General features: G+C 41.4%; 1 protein-coding gene across 1 annotated transcript; it reads right to left on the minus strand.

Moving 5' to 3' along the window:
- Positions 1 to 810: 810 nt before the first annotated feature.
- nsfl1c (NSFL1 (p97) cofactor (p47)) lies at positions 811 to 27,424 on the minus strand. The gene is made up of 9 exons (XM_078555267.1): positions 26,838 to 27,424; positions 19,030 to 19,127; positions 16,016 to 16,087; positions 11,192 to 11,357; positions 9,418 to 9,510; positions 8,141 to 8,250; positions 5,390 to 5,527; positions 3,315 to 3,479; positions 811 to 1,266 (listed from the first exon to the last, which is right to left on the minus strand). Exons 1-9 carry the CDS (start codon positions 26,940 to 26,942, stop codon positions 1,104 to 1,106), a joined length of 1,110 nt encoding a protein of 369 aa, XP_078411393.1. The 5' UTR covers positions 26,943 to 27,424; the 3' UTR covers positions 811 to 1,103.
- Positions 27,425 to 27,997: the final 573 nt, after the last annotated feature.

Genomic DNA, 27,997 nt, shown 5'->3' on the forward strand with positions numbered 1-27,997 from the left:
TAATCACAGTTCTGTTAAAGAGGTTTAGGCGGCGTAAAATTGATACTTAATTTCTATTCAAGAAGTCTAAGATTATGAAGGATTACATGATTGATGTTTAGAGAGAGACCAAACATTTATAATAAAGAGGCAGTTAGAAAGAAAATTCTTTAGCTTGTGATTAGAATATAAAATTGTTTGCCACAAATCAATGTGCAAAACGCATTCCTAGTCGTTTTTAAAGGAATCTTAGAAAAAAATTACAATGGTACTGGGGATCTAAAAACAGAGTGGAATTAGACACATGGGGAAAGACATCAACTCAAGACTCAATGGCTGGGATTTTCTGGACCTGCCACGGGCAAGGCGGCGCCCCAGCCAGAAGTCCACTGACTTGCGGCGGGACTAGAAGATCCTGGCGGCGGGCGGGTGCGGAAAATCCCGGCCGATGAGTCAAATAGCCTGTTTCTGTGCTTATGTGGTAATTATAGGTACAGGATAATAAGGACAAGCGCTCTAATTATTTGCTGTTACTGAATTTCTAGATACTTTGATGGACAAAAGGCCATGTTCTAAAAAATACTCTTTTACAAACTGTTCCATCATGCAGCAAGGAAAGTCATTATCCAGGCTGAAAAAAAAAACACACAATAACATTCTGCTCAGATTATTCATTTGAAGCAGTAATGTACAAAATGAACAATGCTGGGTGCATGACCCATTTCACAACACAGAATGTTTTAAATTTGATATTAATTTTAGAATGTAATTTTCAGTCAAGCTACAACCCCATCCCCAATACAACAGCAGTCACAATAAAATAGAAGTTAGTAGGATTGCATCAACTTATATTTGTGGATTTGAACTTTTAATGTATAATATTTTCACTTAAAAATCGCAAAAAAAAATTACAAATCAGAATACGCAATTAAGGTTTATATCACAAAGTCACGCTTAAAGCTGTGTAACTGAATGCTCACATGTTATTAGTTGAATAACTCTAAGGGTGAACAGTTTCATTTAAAAGCATTTTCTCCAATTTATCACAACCAGTGAGTTAAACTAACAGAAAGTCCGAACAGTTCAAATACTCCACAAACATGAGGTTTGATGGAGAAGTGCATTCATTTCAGCCTCTGTACTATTACAGCATTCAGCAGATTGGCATCTTTCAGGGTCTCATTCTCATTTGTCAGCTCTTTACTAGGGAAGGTGGTCATCAGCACAAAAGGAGTATATGCGAGAGCCGGACGGGCATCAATAATGAAATGTCGAATATCCTGAACACTGTAAAAGGGGAAAAAAAAGTTATTTTTCTCAAAAACGTTCAAAACAAATCCCAGGTTTTCTGTACAGATTGAATTTCTTAAAATTTCTAAAGGCAGGGTACTACGATGATCAACCTGTTCCTGACATAGTTTGTTAAACTGTCAATAAATGCAGATTTGGTCTAAATCGGGCACTTATTTTCTTTCCATTGGATTCACTAACTTGATGGCTCAATGAGTTTAATCCAGTGAGTGACTGATGTATTTAGACAAAAATCAGGGTTTATACTGAGTTAGCTGATCTCAACTCAAGTGACAGTAGAAGTTTATTTCAACTGACTTCAGCACCTGGCTACACAGAGGAAGAAAAGACCACAAATTCTTCTGACTGTTTTCCAGTGACCACTGCTGGAAAAATGGACATCTATGGTTGTTGGGTGAGGACATTGATAGAGTTCAGTTCGAATACCCGTGGAGTGTGGTTGAATTGGCTGCAAATACTCGCTATCCAAAGCTCAAGGCACAAAGAATGCTCAATTGGGCAGGTATTGCAAGACACCCAGCGTCAGGTGCGAGCACACAACCTAGGCTGAAACTCTGTGAACTATTGCATGTGCTAAATTGTTCAAGTTAAAATTCTTTGGTGAGATATTAAAATGAGTGCTTATTCTAGGGTTTAAGCTAATGTTGAAAACCCCATTACATTATTTGAAGGTGACCAGGGTACTCTCAGAGTGCTCTGATCAACCATCCTCTCTCTCAGGTAACATCACCGAAACCAAATTTGCTCACAATTTACCTCATGGGAAAAATGAGAGATGTTGCTGGTCCAAACGGTTGTCGTAAAAGAGTCACTGCATTTCAAGAAAAATTAGATTTATATAACACCCGTAACATTAAAAAAAATCCCGAGGTACTTCACAAAAGCACTATAAACAAAGTATGACACCAAGCCACGTTAGGAGATATTAGGGCAGATGACCAAAAACTTGGTCAAAGAAGTTGGTTTTAAGCAGTGTTTTAAAGAAGGAAAGTGAGATGGAGGGGCAGAGGGGTTTAGGGAAACAATTTTGGAACTTAAGGCCTAGGCGACTGAAGATGCGATTACCGATCAGGACTGCTCAAGGGGCCAAGAATTAGAGCAGGGCAGGTATCTGAGGATTGTAGGACTGGAAGAGATTACACAGTGGGGCCAGGTCATGGAGGAACTGGAAACAACAATAAGAATTTTAAAGGTGAGGATTTTAAAATTAAAAATAAAACTTTGATAAAGTTCCATATAAATATAAGCATCACTGTCATGTTTAGAAATCCATTTGTGATTTTTCCATTGGAAACCAAAGATGAAAACCAAATGTTTGGAGAATATTTTGCACAACATTTTAGAATTAGTTTTGGTCAATTACTCTTCCAATTGTCAAATTATATTTAGTAAAGAGGAAGGGCAGTTGCTGAGAGTCTAATCCCAATAATCAGCCAAAGAATTATACTGCTTTTCTGAAGCTTGGAAAATGCATAGACTGAGCCACACAGATCAAAATGGTCAATGATACAATTTCTTTTCTGAGTTGTGCTAGCTAGCTCAGATGCTGCTAGATGTTCTACTACTGGCCTCAGAGCTCAAGGGAAAGAGTGGAAAACATACTGTGATGTATTCTGAATGGACCTCAGACAGGAATGATCAAATGATGTCCATGATGAAATAGCCCGACACTCACGCCTAGGTTCACACCTGAATAATATGCCTGGAATGAGGTACTGAAAGGCAAGTAGTACCTTGAACTCCAGTAAATGTTAGCACCTTTGAGAGAGAGGCAGGAGAGAAACAACATTTTCTTTCATATTTTGTCATTGTTGCAAGCATTTCCATGCAACAGGGAAGCAAGATCAATGTAAACATTTCTGGAGCGCTTTGTGTATTATAATGCAGCAGCTATTGCAGGGACATGGGAACCAACAAAAGTCCAACAATGCATACATAGGCCACTTCAAGGAAATCAGCGATGTCAATTCTCTTCTGAAAATAGGGAATAAGCTTGAAAATTACACTGGATGCCATTATCTTACCTATGCGTGTGATTGAACTTCTGAACGAGACGCCCTCCATCTGCAAGCCGTATCTGGATACTAGTGGTCGGTTGCGATTCATTTACATTAACAGAAGAACTTGCCTTTGCTTCATTTTCTGCTTGTTGTGCTGGAGAAGTTGTAGTGACTAGTTGGGGTGTGGCACTATGAAATAAAAACAAAAACAGGGTCTGTTTCTCTAAATTGTACTCAAGGTCCCTCAGCAATTCTAATACTGATACAGTAGGTAGAAGAGTCAAGGGTGTGCAGACTAAACAAAATCAGCTGCAAATGAACATAGTCCAAAATATGAAATATTTAAAGTAAAACAACCTTATATAGCTTTCAGAAGTTTAACCTCAAACAAGGTCTGATTGTGATCCCCTAATATTAAAAACAAATAGCAGCAGTTACTGGCAGAAACATCAAACAAGGAAAGGCATGTTTCAATGCATAGGCTTGTTCTCTTACAGCGTATACATACAAATAGGCAGGTAAGGAGGCAAAGTGACTCAATACATCAGGGAGTCCCAGGATGTATAAACCCACTGGTAGAGAATATGTTTCCCAATAAACTATTCTGATTGGAAATATATAGTACAACAGGAGTAAAAATAGCTCTAGGTTTGCTACAAAGCATTAAAGCAAAAAGGGAAGGTTATTATATGAAAAGAGAAGGTAAATATGTTCAAACAGAAAGTTCATGCTAATAGAAAATTTTAACCAAACAATATAAACTGGGATAAAAACAAAAAACTACTGCGGATGCTAGAAATACAAAACAAAACAAAAAGGGTCATGAGGACTCGAAACGTCAACTCTTTTCTTCTCCACCGATGCTGCCAGACCTGCTGAGTTTTTCCAGGTAATTCTATTTTTGTTTTGTTTTGTAATAGAAACTGGGAGTTCCTAAGCTAGAATCTCAACCAGTAAATGTTATGTAATGCATGACTGCTTTCTATTAGGGCTTCCAGGAAAGGCATTTTTAGGTGGCAATAGTAAGTAACGCAGAAAGCATAATATGAATAGAAACTGTAGCATTCCTGGATGACAGCAATCATGACATGATTAAATTTAACATGATCTGGGATAAAGCAATCCTCAGATGAGAATATGAGTTGGACTGGTGCGTCTTGTTGCGCAAATCAACATCAACGTCAGAGTGATTATCAAGAAAGCATCTCACACAACTGCTGAGAGAAAAAACACTAAGATGCCCTGTGTCTAATAAATTTATACTAGAATTCCAAACTTTAGGTGAAAGGGAAATACATTAAAGTTTGTACTGAATGATGGTAGACATTTCTTAAGTAAACATATTGTGTATGAAGTACATTTACCTACAGTACATGAGGCATTTTCTAGTGCTTGTTGCTAAAGCAGTATTGCTATAGCCATGCCTGTGGCTAGTCAGTGATTTCTATTTGACATCTGACCTAGACAATCCGAAAGGGGGCATAACCATGCCAAATATTGTCGAGGGGGTTTAAAACAGGGGTATATACTTAATGATTGGTATCAAACAAACTGGGAGTGAGACAGTCTGGTAGTTATAGTCTAGCCATTGCAGAACATCAAACAACAAAGTAAGCAGAACACAGTTTATTGTGAGGTCAGTAGAGTACAAGTCCATGATTGCCATGCTCAAGCTGTGTAGACCTCCACTTCAAGGACTGCATTTTGCTCTGAAGTGACTGAGGCACAAACAAAACATCCAATCAATGGAAGTAATGTAGAGAAGGGCTAAGGGGCTGATTCAAAAGATTGTGTTTCAAGGAAAGAGTAGAAAAACTCATTCCTCTGTCAATGAACTCTGGAATTCATTTCACCTGGTTCACCAGCGAGAAAAGACATCCACCTCAATTTGGCCAGTTCCCAGAAGTAAAAAAAAAGACATTGAAACAAAATGCCTTGTACTCACCAACATCACTATTCCCAATTACCGCTGCTTCAAACAGACTAACTGTAACAACTTAGTGAATCGCATTTAAATTAGATCCTGCATGGGTAGTAGAAGGGGTTTAAAGTATTGACTTTAAAAAAAAGGAATACTTGTGCAAGGTTACTACATTTACCTCCCCAACTTCTGTCCTTCTCCTCCAAATGCCTTAAACACAGCCCTTGATTTTACAAATTCCTGATCTCTGTGGTCTTCCATGTCCAGATTTACCTGTCCACCTCGGGCCAATCTTCGCAACTCCAGTGGAATCTCACTGTGAATAACAGAATGAAGGACACTCAAAAAAGAAGAAACAACATCAGGAACTGAAACTTACTGTTTTACTCAATGCTCCATATAAAGTATAAAAAACAAATTCCTGCAAAGTATTTTGGAATTGCCCTGAAAGCAGGCAACCTTGACTTTCTCCTGAAGTCAAATGAGCTGCACTGCAATACCTCCACAATCAGGAGGTGAGAATTCTCAGGATTAGGTGAGGGACTAGCTTGATTGAAGTATTAATGTACTAACACATGCACTCACCTTGGCAGGTGGAACAAAACAATAATATATGAAAAATACATGGTAACTGGCTTAAGTAACACCTTGACAGGAGATTCTTTATACTTGTTCATATCAGCAGCCTTGTCAGAATAGAATGAACTTCAATTTCGGCAGCCAGCCTATTATCTATAGTCCATCAAATATTCCAGAATAAATTAGATCATCCAAAATTTTACATTTTGCTCTAGACTGACAGAACCTATATTCGAGTAAGAGATCTAATCCACAGTACTGCCAGTCCCGCAACCATCTACAGTGAACAAGATTGCTAACATTGCACTCCTTACCTATGCTAAGAAAGCTTCAAATTATCTAGTTTACTTTGAAGCAGTCTTCAACATTTTCAAAAATACTGATAACCAAGGCAGAAAAGTTGAAAGTGTATCAAGAATCCACATAAACATGATTATTAAAGGGGAGGACAGAAAAAAATGTTTTGCTAGAATTGATCATTTTTATTTCCTTAAAACTGCTTTGCTTCTCTACAGCAAGAGAATGGACCAGATATGACATCAGAGGCGATGTACTATCCTGAAAAAGAACGAAAATGCCATTTTAGATGCACTTAATTTAAACAAAAGGGATTCAAAATACAAAGATTTAGATTATGAGGAAAGAATACATAAACTAGGCTTGTGTTCAGTGGAATGTAGAAGGTTAATGGGTGTTTTGATCGTGCTTTTTAGGATTTTGAAAGGAACTAAAAGGTCCTTTTAAAATCCAATTTCCTATTTCAAAATCCTGTTTTCCACTGGTGAAAGAGCCAGTCGATGCTGGGGAGCAGTTAAGAAACACGTCTACATGCAAAGGGTGGTAGAAGTTAGGAACCCTGCATTTCTCACCCAGACTTCCAAACCATGCCACTTCAGAAATGCAGAGTATTTTTTTCTTTATTCTTTCATGGGATGTGGGTATTACTGGCAAGGTCAGCATTTATTGCCCATCCCCAATTGCCATTGAACTGAATGTTTCTTAGGCCATTTCAGAAGGTAATGTAAGAGACAATCACATTGTCGTGGGTCTGGAGTCAGATTTCCTTCCCTAAAGGACGATTAGTGAACCAGATGGGTTTTTACAACAATCGATGATATGGTTATGGTCACCATTACTGAGTCTAGCTTTCAAGTCCAGATTTATTAATTGAATTTAAATCCCACCAGCTGCCATGGTGGGATTTAAACCCGCGTCCCTGAGAGGGTGGTGGAAGCAGAACCAATAACACTTTCAAAAGAGAATTGAATAAATAAATACCTGAAAAAGAAAATTTGGAGAGCTTTGGGGAAAGACAAGGGGAGAGAGACTAATAGTACATCTATTACAAAGAGCTAGCACAGGCATGATAGGCCAAATGGCCTCCTTCTATGTTGTATCATTGTATGATTCTATGATTAACCTGGGCCTCTGAATTACTAGTCCAGTGACATTACAACTACACCACCGTCTACCCTGGGAGTCCTCCTTCGTAGTGAAGGATTGTTGGGGGAAGCCTAGCCATGCCCCCTTTTTATGGCACTAGCTACCGTATTTTAGCAAGTCTTCTTTTACTAATGCACTGAAAAGCTTTGGGATATTTAAATAGCTTTTCACTGTGATAGTGAATGAGCGTGAGTGAGGTAAGTAGGCAGGATGGGTAGGGTGGTGAGGTCGGGTCAGGTAGGGGTCGGAGGATTGGGTGGGTGGGGGGGTGGTCAGTCAGGTCAGGTTGTTCAGCGTGAGTGATTGGGGGTTCAGTTCAATAGTTACCCAAGAGTTCTAATTGTTTTTTCCCTAACAGTTCCTGGGTAACTATTCAGGTAAGCAAGTTTGAAGTCCCCGAAGTCTCTGACTCTTATTCAGAGTTGAAAACCTTTTCGGAGCGTTCCAGATGCTGGAGAATTGCCCATTGGAAGTCCAAACTTCCTGGGCAGTTCCCGTGTAATCATTGTGTCGGGACTTCCAAGCGGTCTCCTAGCACATCTTTGGGGGTACTTCCAGGATATTACCATCCGGAGATCAGCAGTTCTGGGCCAAAGCCTCCAGTGCAGCACAGTGAAATGTAAAGAAATGCATTTTCTCATGCAGTGACCTCTGACACCACTTGATGGTCCATATTTACAAAAAGTTGCATCTTTCACAACAAACAACCCAGTTATGTATATCAAATTCTCCCCATGTTTTTACTTGACATATTGGTCAGTTAAATAGATTCTGCTCTTGCAGCTAGAATTTATCCAGTAGCAATCACCTTAGACAAGTTACTTTTGTTACAAATATAGTAGTTGCAAGAGCAAACTTTATACAACTGAATTCCAACGTAGCCAGACTTGTGAAATAGGTCACTTACCCTCGCCTAATAGCTTCTAGGAATTGGGCATTGGCAGGGTCAGTGTAATTTCTCAGCTCCCCATCATCAACACTGAAACCACTTTTCCAGAGCTTCAGTATAACATGAACCTGTTGAACAACATTAGGAAAGAGGTGGAATCCAGTCTTTTTAAAAACAGTACAATCTAAATCATTCTGTTCAGACTCTGACAGGCAAACTTGTCTAATTGCCAGTACTTACAGGTGTAAAATTCCACATAATGGTTTCAATTTCTTATAACATCACTGCCCTATACCCTGAATGAGGTCATGGGCTAAACTTCAGCAACATTCCCAACAGTATCTGATCTAAATTAAACAATGGGAGCAACAACTGGGAATAAAGCGAAGCAATGATTTAAGTTTAATTTGGTGCTTACCTCAATTCCAAATTTAAGTGTTGTTAAAAAGTCACTTACTATTTTACTCTGAAGAGTCATGTTATAAATAAACTGTAACAACTTTCACTTCAAAGACTGCATTTAATAAGTCTCCTGCTTCCTCTTTTTACAGAGGTACAGTAGCCTTGCGCTTATAACTGTGCACTAGCAACTCAGGGTTCAAATCTGAGAATTTTTGGGCAAACAATAACTGAACTGGTTCACTCCTTTTAGGGAGGGGTCTGCCACCCCTACCTGGTCTGGTCTACATGTAATTCAAAGCCAAACTATGCAGTTGATTTAAATGCCTCCAGGGCAACTACGGATGGGTAATAAATCCTGTCTCATCGGCGTTGCCCACATCTAGAGAAATAAGAAAAAGAGAACACTGCAGAAATACCTGCCAATTTGAAACTGGAGAGAGCACTTGACTTAAAGCTGGTTGGGAATCTGTTCAGAGACCTTTTTAAATGTTTGAAATATGCTTTACAGTGCTGCAGAATCAACATATTATCGTGGCATTAGGAGAAAAAATTAAGAATAATTCTACAAGCATTTGAGCTGAAAGCAAAAAGTTTCATAGGAAATTCATGATGCACATGGTCATCTGCAACCTAGATAGGCCAAGATCAAAAATACAGACCTACTAACAATTTAAAGATGATATGTTTCTAATCTATCCACATATATTAAAGTTGTTTAAACCAAATAGTTTATTCATTACTTTTTAAGCAAAAACAAAACTATTCATGACTCTTAAGTTGAAAAATAATGACATTAAATGTTACTCCCATGTACTCATGGGGGTTTTTCCACTCTGATCAGAAAGAAACTTAGCTTACACAGAAGCCAGAATGCACCTTCTTATAAAACTTACATCTTGTGCTGTCTCTGGTCTCCTCTCTCCTGTAACATATGCAGACTGTTCTCCTTCAGTTGCTCCCAAACGGTATCCACCACCACCAAATGGCTTTGAAAGAAAAAAAATTAAGTTTCACAGCTTGGCTAAAAAAATTTAATATAAAGTCTGCCTTCCTGTATTAAGGGTAAAAGCAAAACCTTTAAAATCACTAAACTACAGCAGCCATATCAAAACGTAGGATTCCCTCACCTACACAATAGAGCTGAAAGTTAACACATTAACAAAATTAATTTGATATGCAAGGAATCAAGATGTTGCACGTAGAGAATTTAGTCACTTTGTGGGAAATGCATACCATCTAGCATAGCATTGCTCAAGTCGAGTCCACATTAAAATAGCTTAAGTGAGGTGCTGCAATTGACCTCTGTAGTATTGGGCTGAAAGGGGGAGGGGTCAAGAGGAGAGAAAATGAAATATAAAAATAAATACAGGACGCCCATTTCTTTTCTCTATCCAACAAATCTGGTTGGCAAATGCTCATATATGAACATTCTTGAAGATCAGACTTGGCTATAGATCAGAACTAAGGACCATAAATGCATATAAGATAGTCACTAATAAATCCAATAGGGAAATAAGGAGAAATCTCTTTACCAAGAGAGCGGTTGGAATGTGCAACGCGTTACCAGAAGAAGTGGTTGAGGTGACTAGCATATATGCATTTAAGCAGGAACCAGATAAACATGAGGGAGAAGGGAATAGAAGGATCTGTTGATGGGGTTAGATGAAGGATGGGAGGCTTGGGGGAGCATGACCACAGGCATGCACCTGTTGGGTTGAATGAACTGTTTCTGCGCTGTCAATACTGTGCAGTACTATGTAACGAAGATCTGCAAGGGAAATGGTGACTGGGGGTGAGAGTTAGTGTGGAATAGGATGCAGACAGCAGAGTTTTGAATGAATTAGAGGCTGTGGGAGAGTAGCACAAGTGAAAACAAAAACATAATTACCTGGAAAAACTCAGCAGGTCTGGCAGCATCGGCGGAGAAGAAAAGAGTTGACGTTTCGAGTCCTCATGACCCTTCAACAGAAGGTGAACAGGGTTCTGTTGAAGGGTCATGAGGACTCGAAACATCAACTCTTTTCTTCTCCGCCGATGCTGCCAGACCTGCTGAGTTTTTCCGGGTAATTCTGTTTTTGTTTTGGATTTCCAGCATCCGCAGTAGTTTTTTGTTTTTAGCACAAGTGAAAGCCTGCTAGCACTATATTTGGAAATGGTGTTAAGAAAAGTATTTAGAAAAGAATGGATGTGCAAATCTGCTTCAAAAATTATTATAGGTTTAACTCCAATATCTTTGTTGATCTGTAAGCAATAAAACTTTCTAGTCAGGCACCTAGGAACTCTGGCATCTTGAGCAAATTTCTGCAGCTGTGCTAATCAAATTCGGCATCAGAATACAATATTTGCGGCATATCTGTCCATAATTTGGAGTTAACAATGTAAACAATTTGAAAATAAGCATCTTCACAGACGAAATGAAATCACTTGGTTATTGGCTCATATTGAATTATAATGGGAGAAACTTGGAATGAGCAGAAAATAAACAATCTTGGGGAATAAAATCAGAACACTGGACTATAATCAACCTAGCACTGTAATACAATTGATTATCACTATGAATCTGCATTTGTATTCTATCAACTCAGTTACTCTGATGATATGCAAGGCAGTCACAGGCCTGCAAACCACCCGACAACTCTGCTTGGTGGCTTTCAATACCATACATACTTTAGATTTGCTGGATTCTCCAGGACTTCTGCCAGCTCGCTCAACAGCAACTGCACCATGTTCCTTTGCCCCTTTAAACAGATCTTCCACTACTTCATTAGAATTCTTCTTTTTTGGAGGTCCAACGATTTGTTGGCCACTTCTTTCTGATCCACCAGCATAAAACCTTTAAAATAATAAACACATATATATGTATATATTATATATACATATATATATATATATAAAATCATTATGCATGAATAGCCTCAAGGAAACATGCAATCTGCTTCATGTTTTCAGTACTATACTGATGAATACATCACTTCAATAGTATAAAACAAACAATTTCAACTTTTTCCTTTCACTACAAATTTGTTCAATGGCATGCTTTAGATTTCAGACATGATGGCTTACCTCATTTCTAATGATGGAACATTATGCAATAATTACTTTTGCTATTACACAAGGTTAACCAATGAATTAATGCTACCACAAATTGCATTTTCACAAGTACACAGTTAAGACCCAAGTTTCAGCACTGAACAGTTTCCAGAACTTTACAGTAAACACAAAAGTGACTCCCCCACCACATAAGGACAAAGTTTCAAAGCTAAAACTACAAATGCTCAATGCTCAGATTTTAAAGCCAATAAAGCAGTTTAATGAATGACCTTAAGAAACAGAGACTTCTAAAAAGTAAACAACTTTCTGTACAACAGCAGGCTTAAAATTGGGACTCAATATTGTATTAAAAGGTTGTTTCCAACTTGTGACGTCTGATGCCATACCCTTCACAACATTTAAACCATCCAACTCCACTCCATAACCACACCAGTAAGTGGGCCAAAGACTTCAACACATTAAAAAAAAATCATTCAAGCAATATACCTCAGGCTTCACACTGCTGCATAGACTAAGAAGCTCTACCTGCGTAATCATGGAATTGTAGAATACAACAGGAATAGACATTTAAATTCACATGCAGTGGAACATAGCAATAAAATACCAAATCCTGCATTAGCCCCACACGATTTTGAAATCCTCTTAAGATAGATGAAAATGGTATTTTACAGCTTCCTAATAGCTACATAGGAAAAATAAAAAGTTACAGTAGCTATGGCTTTCAACCCTGTTGAACAAACTAACCTCAGTGACCTAAAGATTGATCACTATGTCCTCAAAGAAAGGGATAAAAATAATTGAAGGACTGCAGGTCAAAATGATATTAACTGTGTTTCTGAGTATAATTTGGGTTAATGCCTGTCAAATCAGCTACACATATATATATATATTGTGATCTGAACTTCACTCCTTATATTGTTAGCAACTGATAGGGTAATGAAGTGTGTACAATGATCTGAACCAAACATTAAGAATCTGCAAATAAACGAGGGGTTCCCATCCAGTAAATAATAAGGGGCAGGTCCCAATCAGGTTGGTAAAATTTGGCAGTGACAACCACCCCAAGCTGGAGGGAATCAAGTAGAGGAACGGTACAGGCCATAATACAGTTAAAATCAGACAGTAATGAATTAGAACAGATTACCAGGACATTCTCTGGTGTACACTTTACTGGTTGCATCATTGCTCATCGTATCAAACTCACCAGGACCATGGAACAAGTGTGTCAACTGTCCTTTATACAGCTAGAATCATAGAATAGTACAGAACAGGAGGCCATTCAGCTCATTGTGCCTGTGCCAGCTCTTTAGTAAAGTTATCACCCGGCATCGGCCTAGGCACCAAAAACGACAACGGTAACCACAGCCCTGTTGACCCGGAAAAGTCCTCCTTACTAACATCTGAGCGTTAGTGCCAAAATTGGGAGAGTTGTCTCAGACTAGTCAAGCAACAGCCTGACATAGTCATCCTCACGGAATCATACCTTAAAGATAGTGTCCCAGATTCCACCGTTACCATCCCTGAGTACGTCTTGTCCCACCAGCAGGACAGACCCAGCAGAGGTGGCGGCACAGTGGTATACGTCGGGAGGGAGATGCCCTGGGAGTCCTCAACATCGACTCCGGATCCTATAAAGTCTCATGGCATCAGGTCAGACATGGGTAAGGAAAACTCTTGCTGATTACCACGTATCGCCCTCCCTCAGCTGATGAATCAGTGCTCCTCCATGTTGAACATCACTTGGAGGAAGCATGGAGGATGGCAAAGGTGCAGAATGAGGTCTGGGTGGAGGACTTCAATGTCCATCACCAAGAGTGACTCGGTAGCACCACTGCTGATCGAGCTGGCCGAGTCTTAATAGCTGCTAGACTGGGTCTGTGGCAGGTGGCGAGGGAACCATCAAGAGGGAAAAACATACTTGACCTCATCCTCACCAACCTGCCTGCCGCAGATGCATCTGTCCATGACAGTATCGATAGGTGAGACCACAGCACAGTCATTGGGGAGATGAAGTCCCACCTTCGCGTTGAGGATACCCTTCGTCGTGTTGTGTGGCACTACCACTGTGCTAAATGGGATAGATTTCAAACAGATCTAGCAACTCAAGACTGGGCATTATGAGGCGCTATGGGCCATCAGCAGCAGCAGCAAAATTGTACTCGAACACAATCTGTAACCTCATGGCCCGGCATATCCCTCACTCTACCATTACCATCAAGCCAGAGGATCAACCCTGGTTCAATGAAGAGTGGAGGAGGGCATGCCAAGGGCAGCACTAGGCATACCTAAAAACGAGGTGTCAACTTGGTGAAGTGATAAACACAGGATTACTAGCGTGCCAAACAGCATAGGCAGCAAGTGATAGGCAGGACTAAGCGATCCCACAACCAACGTATCAGATCTAAGCTCTGCAGTCCTGCCACATCCAGTCATGAATGGCGGTGGGCAATTAAACAACTCACTGGAGGAGGAGGATCCACAAATATCCCCATCCTCAATGATGGAGGAGCCCAGCACAGCAGTGCAAAAGATAAGGCTGAAGCATTCACAACGATCTTCAGCCAGAAGTGCAAAGTGGATGATCCATCTTGGTCTCCTCCGGAGGTCTCCAGCATCACAGGTGCCAGTCTTCAGCCAATTCAATTCACTCCACATGATATCAAGAAATGGCTGAAGGCACTGGATACTGCAAAGGCTATGGGCTCTGACAATATTCCAGCAATAGTACTGAAGACTTGTGCCCCAGAACTTGCTGTGCCCCTAGCCAAGCTGTTCCAGTACAGCTACAACACTGGCACCTACCCGTCTATGTGGAAAATTGCCCAGGTATGTCCTGTACACAAAAAGGACAAATCCAACTCGGCCAATTACCGCCCCATCAGTCTACTCTTGATTATTAGTAAAGTACTGGAAGGGGGTCATCAACAATGCTATCAAATGGCACTTGCTTAGCAATAACCTGCTCACTGATGCCCAGTTTGGGTTCCACCAGGGCCACTCAACTACTGACCTCATTACAGCCTTGGTTCAAAAATGGACAAAAGAGCTGAATTCCCGAGGTGAGGTGAGAGTGACTGCCCTTGACATCAAGGCAGCATTTGACCGAATGTAGCATCAAGGATCCCTAGCGAAACTGGGGTCAATGGGAATCGGGGGAAAAACTCTCCACTGGTTGGAGTTATACCTCCTAGCACAAAGGAAGATGGTTGTGGTTGGTGGAGGTCAGTCATCTCAGCTCCAGGACATCACTGCAGGAGTTCCTCAGTGTAGTGTCCTAGACCCAGCCATCTTCAGCTACTTCATCAATGACCTTCCTTCCATCATAAGGTCAGAAGTGGGGATGTTTGCTGATGATTGCACAATGTTCAGCACCATTCGTGACTCCTCGGATACTGAAGCAGTCCATGACCAAATACAGCAAGACCTGGACAATATCCAGGCTTGGGCTGACAAGCGGCAAGTAACATTCACGCCACACAAGTGTCCGGCAATGACCATCTCCAACAAGAGAGAATCCAGCCACTGCCCCTTGACATTCAATGGGATTACCATCACTGAATCCCCCACTATCAACATTCTTGGGTTTCCATTGACCAGAAACTGAACTGAACTAGCCATATAAATACTGTGGCCACAAGGGCAGGTCAGAGGCTAGGAATCCTGCGATGAGTAACTCACCTCCTGACTTGCCAAAGCCTGTCCACATCGGCAAGGCACGAGTCAGGAGTGTGATGGAATACTCCCCACTTGCTTGGATGAGTGTAGCTCCCACAACACTCAAGAAGCTGGACACCGCCCAGGACAAAGCAGCCCACTTGATTGGCACCACATCCACAAACATTCACTCCCTCCACCACCAATGCACAGCAGCAGCAGTGTGTACCATCTACAAGATGTACAGCAGGAATTCACCAAGGCTCCTTAGACAGCACCTTCCAAACCCACGACCACTACAACCTAGAAGGTCGAGGGCAGCAGATAGATGGGAACACCACCACTTGGAGGTTCCCCTCCAAGTAACTCACCATCCTGACTTGGAAATATATCGCCATTCCTTCACTGTCGCTGGGTCAAAATCCTGGAACTCCCTTCCTAACAGCACTGTGGGTGTACCTACACCACATGAACTGTAGCGGTTCAAGAAGGCAGCTCACCACCAGCTTCTCAAGGGCAACTAGGAATGGGCAATAAATGCTGGCCCAGCCAGCGAAGTCCACATCCCATGAATGAATAATGAAAAAAAAATCCAATTAGTCCCACTTCCATGATCTTTCCCCATAGCACTCTAATCAATTTTCCATTAGATATTTATCCCATACTCTTGAGTGGAAGTTACAACATGAAAAAGATATATTGGGGTATTCCAATATGGAAAAAAAGTTTAGTGCATTGAACAGAGAATTACAAAATTCTAGTTGAGAAACTGATTGATCTGCAGACCTTTGGCCCTCGTCGTCTTCGTCATCTTTCTCTTCATGCCACAAATCTCTGAACGAGGTTACTCGGGCATCACTATAATTTAAATATAGGAGATACATTACTACAATTACATAAAGGACACTTCACCTTATTATTTACTTTCAATTTAATCAAAAAAAAGTTATAGTCAGAAAAATATCCTTCATTAACCAAAGAAAGGCAGATTAATTCTCACCTTCCTCCTAGGAGGAAGAGAAGTTAACTAGGGCATAGAACACTGGCTTATGCCACTGCAAAGAATAAGAACATATGAACTAGGAGCAGGAGTAGGCAATTCAGCCCCTCGAGCCTGCCTCACCATTCAATACGATCATGGTTGATCTCATTTCGGCCTCAGCTCCAATTTCCTGCCCTCTCCCCATAACCTTTCAACCCATTACTAATTAAAAATCTGTCTATCTCCTCCTCACATTTATTCAGCGTCCCAGCATCCACTGCACTCTGAGGTAGTGAATTCCACAGATTCACGGCCTTTGAGAAAAGTAATTCCTCCTCATCTCTGATTTAAATCTAATACCCCTTAGCCTAAAACTATGGCCTCTCATTCTAGAATGCCCCACAATGAGAAACATCCGCTCCACGTCTACTTTGTCTATCCCCTTTAGCATCTTATATATCTCAATTAGATCTCCTCTCATCCTTCTAAACTCTAGCGAGTATAGGCCTAAACTGCTCAATCTCTCCTCATAAGACAAGCCCCACACCTCTGGAATCAATCTAGTGAACCTCCTCTGAACCGCCTCCAATGCAACTACATCCTTCCTCAAGTAAGGGGACCAAAACTGTGTACAGTAATCCAGGTGCGGTCTCACCAATGCCTTGTACAGTTGCAACAACACTTCCCTATTTTTATACTCTAGTCCTTTAGCAATAAATGCCAAAATTCCATTTGCCTTCCTTATTACCTACTATACCTACATACCAGCTTTTAGCGATTCATGCACGAGGACACCCAGATCCCTCTGCACTGAAGCATTCTGAAGTTTCTCGCCATTTAAATATTAAGTCGCCTTTTTATTCTTCCGACCAAAATGGATAACCTCACTTATTCACGTTAAACTCCATCTGCCAAATTTTGGCCCATTCACCTAACCTGTCCACATCCATTTGTAAATTTCTTATTCTTCATTGCAACTTACTTTCCCACCTATTTTGGTGTCATCTGCAAATTTAGTTATAGTACCTTCTATCCCTGAATCCAAGTCATTAATATAGATTGTAAATAGTTGGAGCCCAAGGACCGAACCCTGTGGCACCCTATTAGTTACAGCTTGCCATCCAGAAAAATACCCATTCATCCTGACTCTGCTTTCTGTTGATTAGCCAATCCTCTATCCAAGCTAATATATTACCCCTAACTCCGTGTGATCTTATCTTGTGTATTAATCTTTTGTGCGGCAAAAGAGTGATCCGATGATGTGTTAAAAACAGAGCTACAGCCAGACAGAAATCAAAGAATGAGTCAATAAATAGATTTCATTTGACATAAATTGGCATCAAAATATAGGAGTGGGCTGTTAAACAACATGCTACTTAGCAAAACACATTACATGATTATGGTGTTGCCATCAAGACTGATTCATGACACCTGTATTTGCACTGGAGACTTCTTACTGCTCTTAAGTACAATCCCCCACTGTAAACACAATGTACCCCAGAAAAATGCCCATTTAGGTGGTCCCTCACAGGATGAAATATTAAGTCACTTCTTTCTATACATATCCACAATACCCTGCTTAGACACAGGTTAATTGTTTTTTTCCCTAAACAGTTTTTCCAGTGTCCCAGAAGGCTCTCACTCATCACCAGGGAATTGTCAGTTACCATGCTAAGATTTATTTAAGAATGTGCGGTGCGTCATGGCCTATAATACTGTGCACGAGCAGAAATGCTAAAGTCATTTCTGGATATTATCATCCAACTAAGGCAGATGACAGCAAAGTGACATCAGCAAACAGAGAAGCGAAAAATAAAATCTGGGATGGAATAAAAGAGGACCAAGGCAGAGAATACTAATATAAAGGAAACAGAGATAAATCGAAATGAAATAATCAATGATCTCAACATTCTCAGCTATCCCAATATACATACACACCACGTGTCCAAATCAGGGAATCTTTTCACATCCCTTGTAGTTTCACAGGGTTTGCATACCTCCAGTAACTAACAATTGTTTGCAGTCATGCAACCAATTATAGTACAATTAACTTTTGTACTCTTGGCCATCAGAAAAATAAAACAAACAGATTTGGTACTGTAAATGTTAAGGGTAAATCCCGGCAGCTCCACTGTTACGCTTAGCCTCAAGAATGTAATTAAACACACGGCTAACCATAACACAATTTGGATACAAATTTAAAACCACATAGCATTGGAACAGGTTTTAAAAGTTAACTTTGGTGGTAGCATGTCTATACAGCTGTGAAATGCAAGTTCATGGGATGGAACACCAAGTTTTGATTTTGTGTTTATTTTATTGTACTCATTATAATAAAATGCCTGTAGTAAAGGAAATGCAACCTTTTTTTCAATGTTTGACATCTGCTGTTAGCAAAGAGTACACCTAGGTCAGCAAGAGTTAGATAAAGAGCGAAAAACTTTCTACCTCAATCACGGATTTTAATTTCAGACATGCACTACTTGCTACACCGGTGGGACATTCTTATTTCCCAGCAATTTTAGGCTGCGGTGCAGAGATAAAACGTGTTTTAGCAGGTCACTTAGCTGCAAGACTCCTGTTCCAGTCATTACCCAGTAATCCACATTGGAAACAAATATATATGGACATTAAAGTTAACCTGCCAGCACTCACTTTGTGAGCTCACACAAAGATTAGGCACTTGGGCCAAACCTGATATGACAGCAGATCAGTACTCCAGTAAGGTACCAAAAGCTAATGAGGCGGTAGAGGAGAATAATGAAGTGGGAAAGCACTAACAATTGTACGGAGTCTGACACAAGCATAAGGCCCTCACCTTGGTGCTACGGTTCTCGAACCTGTACTGGGTTCAGGCTGTGGAAGAGTTATCACATCATCGTCACCACCTTCTTCATAAAAGCTGCCCAGGGCGAGCTGCAACCAAACATACAATACTGGAGATCTTTCTCAAGCATCAAATTAACTTTATTGTGGTTGCACAAAAATTCTCATTTCAGTCTTAATATAAAAATGACAGCCAGTCCATACAGGATTCCAAAGATCCTTTAGGTCATTATAGCCCATGGAACCATGAGGCATTCCAAATGAAGACAAAATGATTAGATTATCAATGTTGCATCCTTGACCTGCAGGGTGAACATATTGTTCGAAGTTCAGAAAACATGCAGTAAGAATCAGAATTAGCAACTGATGTTAAGCATACCATAACTATTCACAATTATTGAAAAAGATTAGCAGCAAGCAACCCACTACTGCATTTAATCTGCCCCATTTAAATCTGAATGTGTTTATTAAACCAGTGAATTCAAAAATATGTGCACTGTCTTTACCAAATCACACTCCAACCAAAAAAGAATTAAAATCTAAGAACATGGCTATAAAGATTTGATGGCTCCTCCTCAAAGGTTGTCAGTAAGTCAGTCTGCGCACAGTCCAGAAGATCACCAAATTCAATTTGCAGTCTATGCGAGTTAGCTGATCTCAATCAATGGTGATAGCAGGGAGATCCTACAAATGCCCTCAGTGTTCTAGGCCAGCAAGGAGTAAACCAGGAATCTCAGTATCAGTAACTCTTGCTAGAGAGTGCTGATACTGGGTCAGAATGAGAGACAGTTCACCTGTGATATCTCTCTGAAAAAATATTGAATTTCTGGGCTAACAGATGGAGAACAGTCATTTGATTGAAGGAAATTGATGCCCTTGGAGTTCCAAGCAGCACACTCAGTGGGTCAGGACTGACGCACAGGTATGTCAGTGAAAGTTCAGCAAGTGGCATCCACTCTAAATGGAGCAGGACGGCTTCTTAGATTGCTATGGTGCAGATTTGCTTTTAATGTATTTAGTTCGCAAACTGTCTAAAAACAAATGCCTTAAACTTCAGATGAATAATTTCCTTTACCAAACACAATAACAATGAAAACATCAAGGAACTGTATGTCTCTGAGTCGCTGTCCCAGTCATTAAGAACAGTTCTGCATAATTACATTACCAGGAATGTTATGGAACTGCGCAAATTTGTAAACGGTGGAGCATAATCTAAGGGTTTGAAAAATATTTCTAAGGTCCCAGAAAACATGGTCTACATCAGATTAATTTGATTGCTCTTTGCTTTTAAACATTTTCTTCCATCTAAATATTTTAACTAGTTTTTCTCATTTAATTCTTTGCCCTTTAAGCTTCCTCATCTTCCTAGAGCTTTTCTCTAATGGTTAATTTCATTTCACCTTCAATGGTTTCCTTTTCCTATTTGTTAAGTAGAATCACAGCAGGATGTTTTTTTACTCCATTGTGTAAGTGTTGGCTTTACAACAGAATTGTCAACTAAAAATGCAAAGTATTGCGCTATGCATCCTCTCAAAAACTATCAGAATTTTAAAATCCTCTATTAGATTCCTCCTTAACTTTTCAGTGGAAAAGTTCTGGTTTAGAGCTTTTCTCAATTATAGCTTTATGTGTATCATTACTTAGGACTTTTTTTAAAAACAGGGAACCACCTCTGCTCTTACACTCAAGTGGAGCATAAACACCGATATGGGCCATTTCTGTGCCATGTATCCTACGTACTCAGTTTTCTTGAGATTTTCCGTTTGGTTTTCAGTCAACCCAGTAATAGGTAGTTGCATAAACCCAACCAAAGCCACAAATTAAACTGAGAAATCAAACTGTTTGCCTAATTATAGAATGTACCCTCCCCAAAAGGGCATATCTTACTTAAGCTCAGAAAACTTTGGTTAAGGTTGGCAACAGCCATGCCTGCGCAGGTAGCTAAATAAGCAAGGGAGAGTGGTATTGGAGTTTAACTACAGCATTTAAAAGCATAGAGTTTATGTAAATTTTGAACTTAGGTCCAGTCTATTCATTAATGCATTTGCTTATGCAGTTATGGGGAGCGGAGTGAGGCAAATGCCAATCCCAGTAACAGGTCATTCTCTTCCCATCAACGATTCAGCTAGATGATCAATGAACAGTGGCTTATAATTCAGGAGGCCTTTCCGGTTCCATGATCAGACTTAGCAAAGTTGTCATTAAGGGTAAATTTGTTCTATTTTATCATTGCTCGGTGCATCATCTTGAAGCCAGGTTGTCCCAAGACAGCTTGCTCATCTCCTTAACAAGGAGGACAGTTACTATTATACAAATCTCTAATAAACACTTTATATAAAGTTTAAGGTCAGTCAGTGCAGCTCAGCCATTTGGAATCTGCATCCTGCAGAATGTGGCAAGTCACACAGGCACAAAATGCCCTTGATGACTACATCTACAGCAAGTGCCACCAGCTGCAGAAACTTGAGCGGCTGATGGAGTCACTGTGGTGCATCCGCAAGGTCAAGGATTATGTAGGTAGCATGTTTCGAGAGGTGATCACACCATAGCTAAGAAGCACACAGGTACAGAGAGAATGGATGACTGCCAGAATATCTAAGAGAAATAGGCAAGTAGTGCAGGAATCCCAAGGCTATCTTGTGGTTGCTTTTCCATTTTGGATACTGGTGAGCGAGATGGTTCCTCAGAGGACTGTAGCAAGAACCAAGCTCGTGACACCACAGCTGGCTCTGTTGCACAGGAAGGGAGGAGGAAGAGCTATCCTGGTAGGAGATTCCATAGTTAGGGGAGCAGACAGGTGTTTCTGTGACCGTAAATGTGACTCCAGCATGTTATGTTGCCTCCTGGTGCCAGGGTGAAGGATGTCACAGAACAGCTGCAGGACATTCTTTTGTGGGGAGAGTGAACAGCCAGAGGTCATGGTCCACATTGGCACAATGACTTAAGTAGGAAAAGGGATGAGGTCCTGAAAGCAGATTTCAGGGAATCAGGAAAGGAATTAAAAAGCAGGGCCTTGAGAGTAGTAATCTCAGGATTACTCCCAGTGCCATGTGCTAGTGAGCACAAGAATAGAAAGATTGAGAAATTCAACATGTGGCTGGAGGAGGAGGGACGGCTTTAGATTTCTGAGGCACTGGGACTGGTTCTGGGGAAGGTGGGACCTGTACCAGAAGAAAAACAAAATTACCTGGAAAAACTGAGCAGGTCTGGCAGCATCGGCGGAGAAGAAAAGAGTTGACGTTTCGAGTCCTCATGACCCTTCAGCAGAACTGAGTGAAGTTAGGAGAGGGGTGAAATATAAGCTGGTTTAAGGTCCGGGGGGGGGGAGGGGGGGGGGGGGGGGGGGGGGAGGAGGAGAGGAGTGCAGTTGGGGGGTGGGGTTGTAGGGACAAGCAGGCACTGATACAGATAATCAAAAGATGTTACAGACAAAGAAACAGGGAGGTGTTAAAGGTGGTGATATTATCTAAGAGAATGTGCTAATTAAGAATGGATGGCAGGACACTCAAAGTACAGCTCTAGTGGGGGTGGGGTGGAAAGACTGACAGGGTATTATAGTTATAGATTTAAAAATAATGGAAATAGGTGGGAAAAGAAAAATCTATATAAATTATTGGAAAAAACAAAAGGGAGGGGGAAGAAACGGAAATGGGGGTGGGGATGGGGGAGGGAGTTTAAGATCTAAAGTTGTTGAATTCAATATTCAGTCCGGAAGGCAGTAAAGTGCCTAGTCGGAAGATGAGGTGCTGTTCTTCCAGTTTGCGTTGGGCTTCACTGGAACAATGCAGCAAGCCAAGGACAGACATGTGGGCAAGAGAGCAGGGTGGAGTATTAAAATGGCAAGCGACAGGGAGGTTTGGGTCTTTCTTGCGGACAGACCGCAGGTGTTCAGCAAAGCGGTCGTCCATTTTGCGTTTGGTCTCTCCAATGTAGAGGAGACCGCATTGGGAGCAACGAATGCAGTAGACTAAGTTAGAGGAAATGCAAGTGAAATGCTGCTTCACTTGAAAGGAGTGTTTGGGCCCTTGGACAGTGAGGAGAGAGGAAGTGAAGGGGCAGGTGTTGCATCTTCTGCGTGAGCATGGGGAGGTGCCACAGGTGGGGGTTGAGGAGTAGGGGGTGATGGAGGAGTGGACCAGGGTGTCCCGGAGGGAACAATCCCTACGGAATGCCGCCAGTGGGGGTGAAGGGAAGTTGTGTTTGGTGGTGGCATCATGCTGGAGTTGGCGGAAATGGCGGAGGATGATCCTTTGAATGCGGAGGCTGGTGGGGTGATAAGTGAGGACAAGGGGGACCCTATCATGTTTCTGGGAGGGAGGAGAAGGCGTGAGAGCAGATGCGCGGGAGATGGGCCGGACACGGTTGAGGGGTCTGTCAACGACCATGGGTGGAAAACCTCGGTTAAGGAAGAAGGAGGACATGTCAGAGGAACTGTTTTTGAAGGTAGTATCATCAGAACAGATGCGACGGAGGCGAAGGAACTGAGAGAATGGGATGGAGTCCTTACAGGAAGCGGGGTGTGAGGAGCTGTAGTCGAGGTAGCTGTGGGAGTCTCTGTAACAGAAGGATGGGTTATACCTTAACAAGACTGGGACTAATGTCCTCGCACGGTGGTTTGCTAGTGCTGTTGGGGAGACTTTAAATTAGGTTGGCAGGGGGATGGGAACCCGAGGGGAAATTCAGAGTGGAGAGGAGAAAAACTGGCAATGGGGAGTAGAGAAGTATTAAGTGATAAGGAGGATATATCAGAGAGTAACATCAAGGTAAATTGAATACTTGGAGAGTTTGGCAGAATTAGAGTAGGCAATAGTAAGTCATTAGGTGGGGTCAGAGTAAGGGGGAAAGTATAAAAAAAGCCTAAATCAGGGTTAATGTGCATGTATGTGAATGCATGGAGTGTGGTTAATAAGATTGGTGAACTACAGGCACGGGTTGACAAATAGAATTATGATATCATTGTTATAACAGAGACCTAGCTCAAAGAAGGGTAGGACTGGGCTTTAAATATTTCTGGGTACAAGCTGTTTAGGACAGACAGGAAAGGGGTGGGGTGGGGTGGAGGGGGACGGAGTGGGAGTGGCAATATTGGTTAAAGATGGCATTACAGCACTGGAGAGGGTGGAAGTGAGAGATCGGCGTACGAGTACACAGGTCCCTGAAGGCAGCAGTTCAAGTAGACAGGGTTGTAAAGAAGGCATATGGAATGCTCTCCTTTATTGGCAGAGGTATAGAATATAAAAGTAAGGATATAATGTTGGAATTGTATAAAACACTGGTGAGGCCACAACTGGAGTATTGTGTGCAGTGCTGTAAGCTGCAGGGCTATGGGCCGGGTGCAGGAAGGTGGGATTAGAAAGGGCACCTGGGTGTCCTCGGGCTGGCATGGGCAAAATGAGCCGAATGGCCTCCTTCTGTGCTGTAACTTTTCTATGGTTCTATGGGTCAAGGACGGAATCTCTCCGGGTGGAGGTAAGGGATGAAAAAGGTACAATGACATTGATCGGTAGTGCAGGGACACTAGTGATAATCTTCCTGTCTTCCTTGGACACAGGGGTGGTGCCAGAGGACTGGAGAATAGCGAATGTTACACCCTTGTTCAAAAAGGGGTGAATGGATAAAGCCGGCAACCACAGACCAGTCGGTTTGACTTCAGTGGTAGGGAAACTTCTAGGAACATTAGTTCAGGAAAAAAAATCAATAGTCATTTAGACAAGTGCAGGATAATTAAGGAAAGCTAGCATGGATTCATTAAGGGAAAATTATGTTTAACTAACTTGCTGGACCTTTTTTGAGGAGGTAACAGAGAAGGTTGATAAGGGTAACGGATTTTTAAAAGGCATTTGATACACTGCCACAAAGCAGACGTGTGAGCAAAATTCTAGCTCATGGAACAAAAGGGCAAGTAGGCACTTGGATAAGAAATTGACTGAGTGACAGGAAACAGAGAGTAATGATGAATGGTTGTTTTTCAGATTGGAGCATGGTTTATAGTGGAGTTCCCCAGGGGTCAGTGTTGGGACCGTTCCTCTTCCTGATATATATTAATGAACTAGACTGTGGTGTTCAGGGCATGATTTCAAAATTTGCAGACGAAACGAAGATTGGAAACATTGTCAACTGCGACGAGGATAGTCTTGAACTTCAAAAGGATGTAGGCATGTTGATGGATTGGGCAGACAAGCGGCAGATGAAGTTCAATGCAGAAATGTGTGAGGTGATTCATTTTGGCAGGAGGAATATGGAGAGACAGTCTAGAATAAAGGGAGAAAATCTAAAGGAGGTGCAGGAACAGGAGGACCTCAGTGTAAACGTACATAAATCAATGAAGATGGCAGGGCATGTTGAGAGAGCAGTTAATTAAGCATGCAGTATCTTGGGCTTTATTAATACGGGCATTGAGTACAAGAGTAAGGAAGTCATGTTGAATTTGTATAAGGCACTAGAGTCAGGCCTCATCTGGAATACTGCGTCCAGTTCTGGGCACCATACTTGAGGAAGGACGTGAAAGCATTGGAGAGAGTACAGAGGAGATCCACAAGAATGATTCCAGGGATAAAGAACTACAGCTATGAGTATAGATTGGAGAGGTTGAGACGGTTTTCCTTGGAGAAGAGAAGGCTGAGACTTGATAGAGGTATTCAAGATCCTGAGGGGTGTGGACAGAGCAAATAGGGAGAAACTGTTCCCACTCAAGAGAGCATCAAGAACTAGAGAGCACAGATTCAAAATAATTGGCAAAAGGAGTAATGTGAGGAAAAAGTTTTTCACCCAGAGGGTAGTTGGAGACTGGAACAAATTTTCTGAGAGGGTGCTGGAGGCAGGTTTGATCAAGGTATTCAAAAGGGAATTGGATTGCTATCTGAAAAGAAACAATGTGCAAGGTTACAGGAATAAGGCTGTGGAGTGGCACAAGATAGAATGCTCTTTCAGAGAGCCAGTGCAGACTCAATGGGTCGAATGGTGTCCTTCTGTGCTGTAAAGATTTTATGATACTAGAGAATTATATTTTGAGCCCTTGCTTGGCTTAGCGTTGGTACCCAATGCTAGATATCAGAATATGTTTGAACATGCAGCATTCAAGTGATGTCTTGTGATACCTGTCATCCCAAGCCTCAATTTCTCATAAGTTTCAATACTGACATCTGATTTTACATGGTAGAAGGTCATATGCTGGGCAGCTTGATGTTCTATACGTCCAAATCCAACACCAGATACCAGACTTTCTGGTGACCAACTTCCTAATCAAGATCTTGATGTCAGGCACTTTAATGGACAAGGCTGACTCCCTCTCAAAATGCTATGTGGTGGGTCATTGCATACTAAAGCCCTCCCTCCCTGCAAAAATATCATTTTTTAAAAAGCAAATCTACTAATAAAGCCAGGTCACGAAGCTCATACGCGGGCCAAAAGTCCTTCAGCTGTATGTAACGCTTGATGGTAACACTGGGCATAGATCGTGGGGCGCAAACGATGCACTTCTTCCCATTTGCAGCCATCTCCTCTATAATCCATCCAGGGCCACTGACTCACTGATCCCACATCTCCCCCTCATGCAGGCCCGGCTCCCGCACTGCGGCTAAAAGTTGCTGAATCACCACTCAAAACCCCGACCCAACCCATAAAGGGGGAGGGAGTTGAACCAGGCCAGCATTTTGCGGCCCCGGAGCAGGATCACATTATAAGGGGGAACCGCGCTAACCCGGCGCCATTTAACGGGACACTTGCACAGGCCCAAACTTGAGCCCGACTCCGGCAGGATAAGTCGCACTCACGCTTCCCTCCCCCAAATACCGGCCTTACCTGCAGGTCCCAGTCCGCGGACTCCAAGTAAAAGCGGGCCCGCTCCTCCTCGGCGCCTGTTACTGTAACGAACTCACGAATAGCTTCTTCCTCCGGCACCTCCATCTTCCCGTGTCCCAACTGCACTGTTCGCCCACGTAAAATCTCACGCACAAAGGTTCCGGTGGAAACAAACTATCCCCCGGTTCGCAGCATATAAAACAAAAGCTCAAAGAAGCAACAGTCATTGCAGTGTTGTGACATAAATAAAACAGTTTCAAGTACTTTGGTTGCTTTCTCTGATATTTGCTTACTCATAAATCATTCTTTATGATTTATTTCATTTTCATGATTTAGCTTATATTTAAATAAACAATTTAAGGATTACAGTAAGATCTTTAAAAGGGAAAAAAGTGTACTAATTTGTGTGATTTCACGAATAAAATTCAGCTAGGTTATTTTAGATGAAATATTTGAAGATTAATTAACATTGTTTTAGAGATGATGTGAATTTATCATTAGACAGAGATGTTTCTATAAAAAAGGGCATTACCTGCCACTCCACTGTCCTTCTTTGCCTGCAGACCTTGAGTGCACAAAGATTATATATTGGCTGGATACTCAGGGGCTACTTTCCTGTTTCTGGGAAATGGAATTGAAATTGTGCTGTGTCCAATTTTTAAAGCAGATGTTAAATTCCCATACATATTATTTTAAAACAGGTTTTAGTTTAAAACCCAGGTTAGTAATTGTTACAAATACACATATGTATGCTAAAAATATTTTGGAGAAATTAAGTACAATCCCCAAAACTCTGGATTGACACAAACCTTTTCAGCTTGATACAAACTGGAACTGAGTAATGAGAAAATATGAGAATTCAGAAATGAGGGTGTGGGAGAAAGTTCATTTCTGGACCTAGCCTGGAAAAGCACATAGACAATGGTCTGAAGGTCCCAGATGGCTCTAAACATCCTAAGTTAATGTGGACAACATCAGGCATGTTCTCTGCGGATACAAGACCACAATTATCCTAATTCACCACCAATTGGTTTTCAGTTATCAACCTTACTCAGAGAGACCACATGGAAAAATGGCAAAATTCATATTGCTGCAGTTTTCTGATTGACTTATGGCTTTGTGACAAAAGAAATCATAGGTTGCATCTAACATCACTAATT

This window comes from Cetorhinus maximus, chromosome 13 (genome assembly GCF_964194155.1).
Source record: "Cetorhinus maximus chromosome 13, sCetMax3.hap1.1, whole genome shotgun sequence".
Taxonomy (NCBI): domain Eukaryota; kingdom Metazoa; phylum Chordata; class Chondrichthyes; order Lamniformes; family Cetorhinidae; genus Cetorhinus; species Cetorhinus maximus.

What these genes read in the sequence shown, in the direction of transcription:
- nsfl1c (XM_078555267.1), bottom strand. Translation starts at nt 26,942, where the DNA reads ATGGAGGTGCCGGAGGAAGAAGCTATTCGTGAGTTCGTTACAGTAACA. An exon ending in GAAGACGACGAGGGCCAAAG is followed by an intron (nt 11,358 to 16,015) that starts GTCTGCAGATCA and finishes ATTATTTTAAAG; the next exon opens with GTTTTATGCTGGTGGATCAG. An exon ending in GAGAATCCAGCAAATCTAAA is followed by an intron (nt 9,511 to 11,191) that starts GTATGTATGGTA and finishes TTTCTTTCAAAG; the next exon opens with CCATTTGGTGGTGGTGGATA.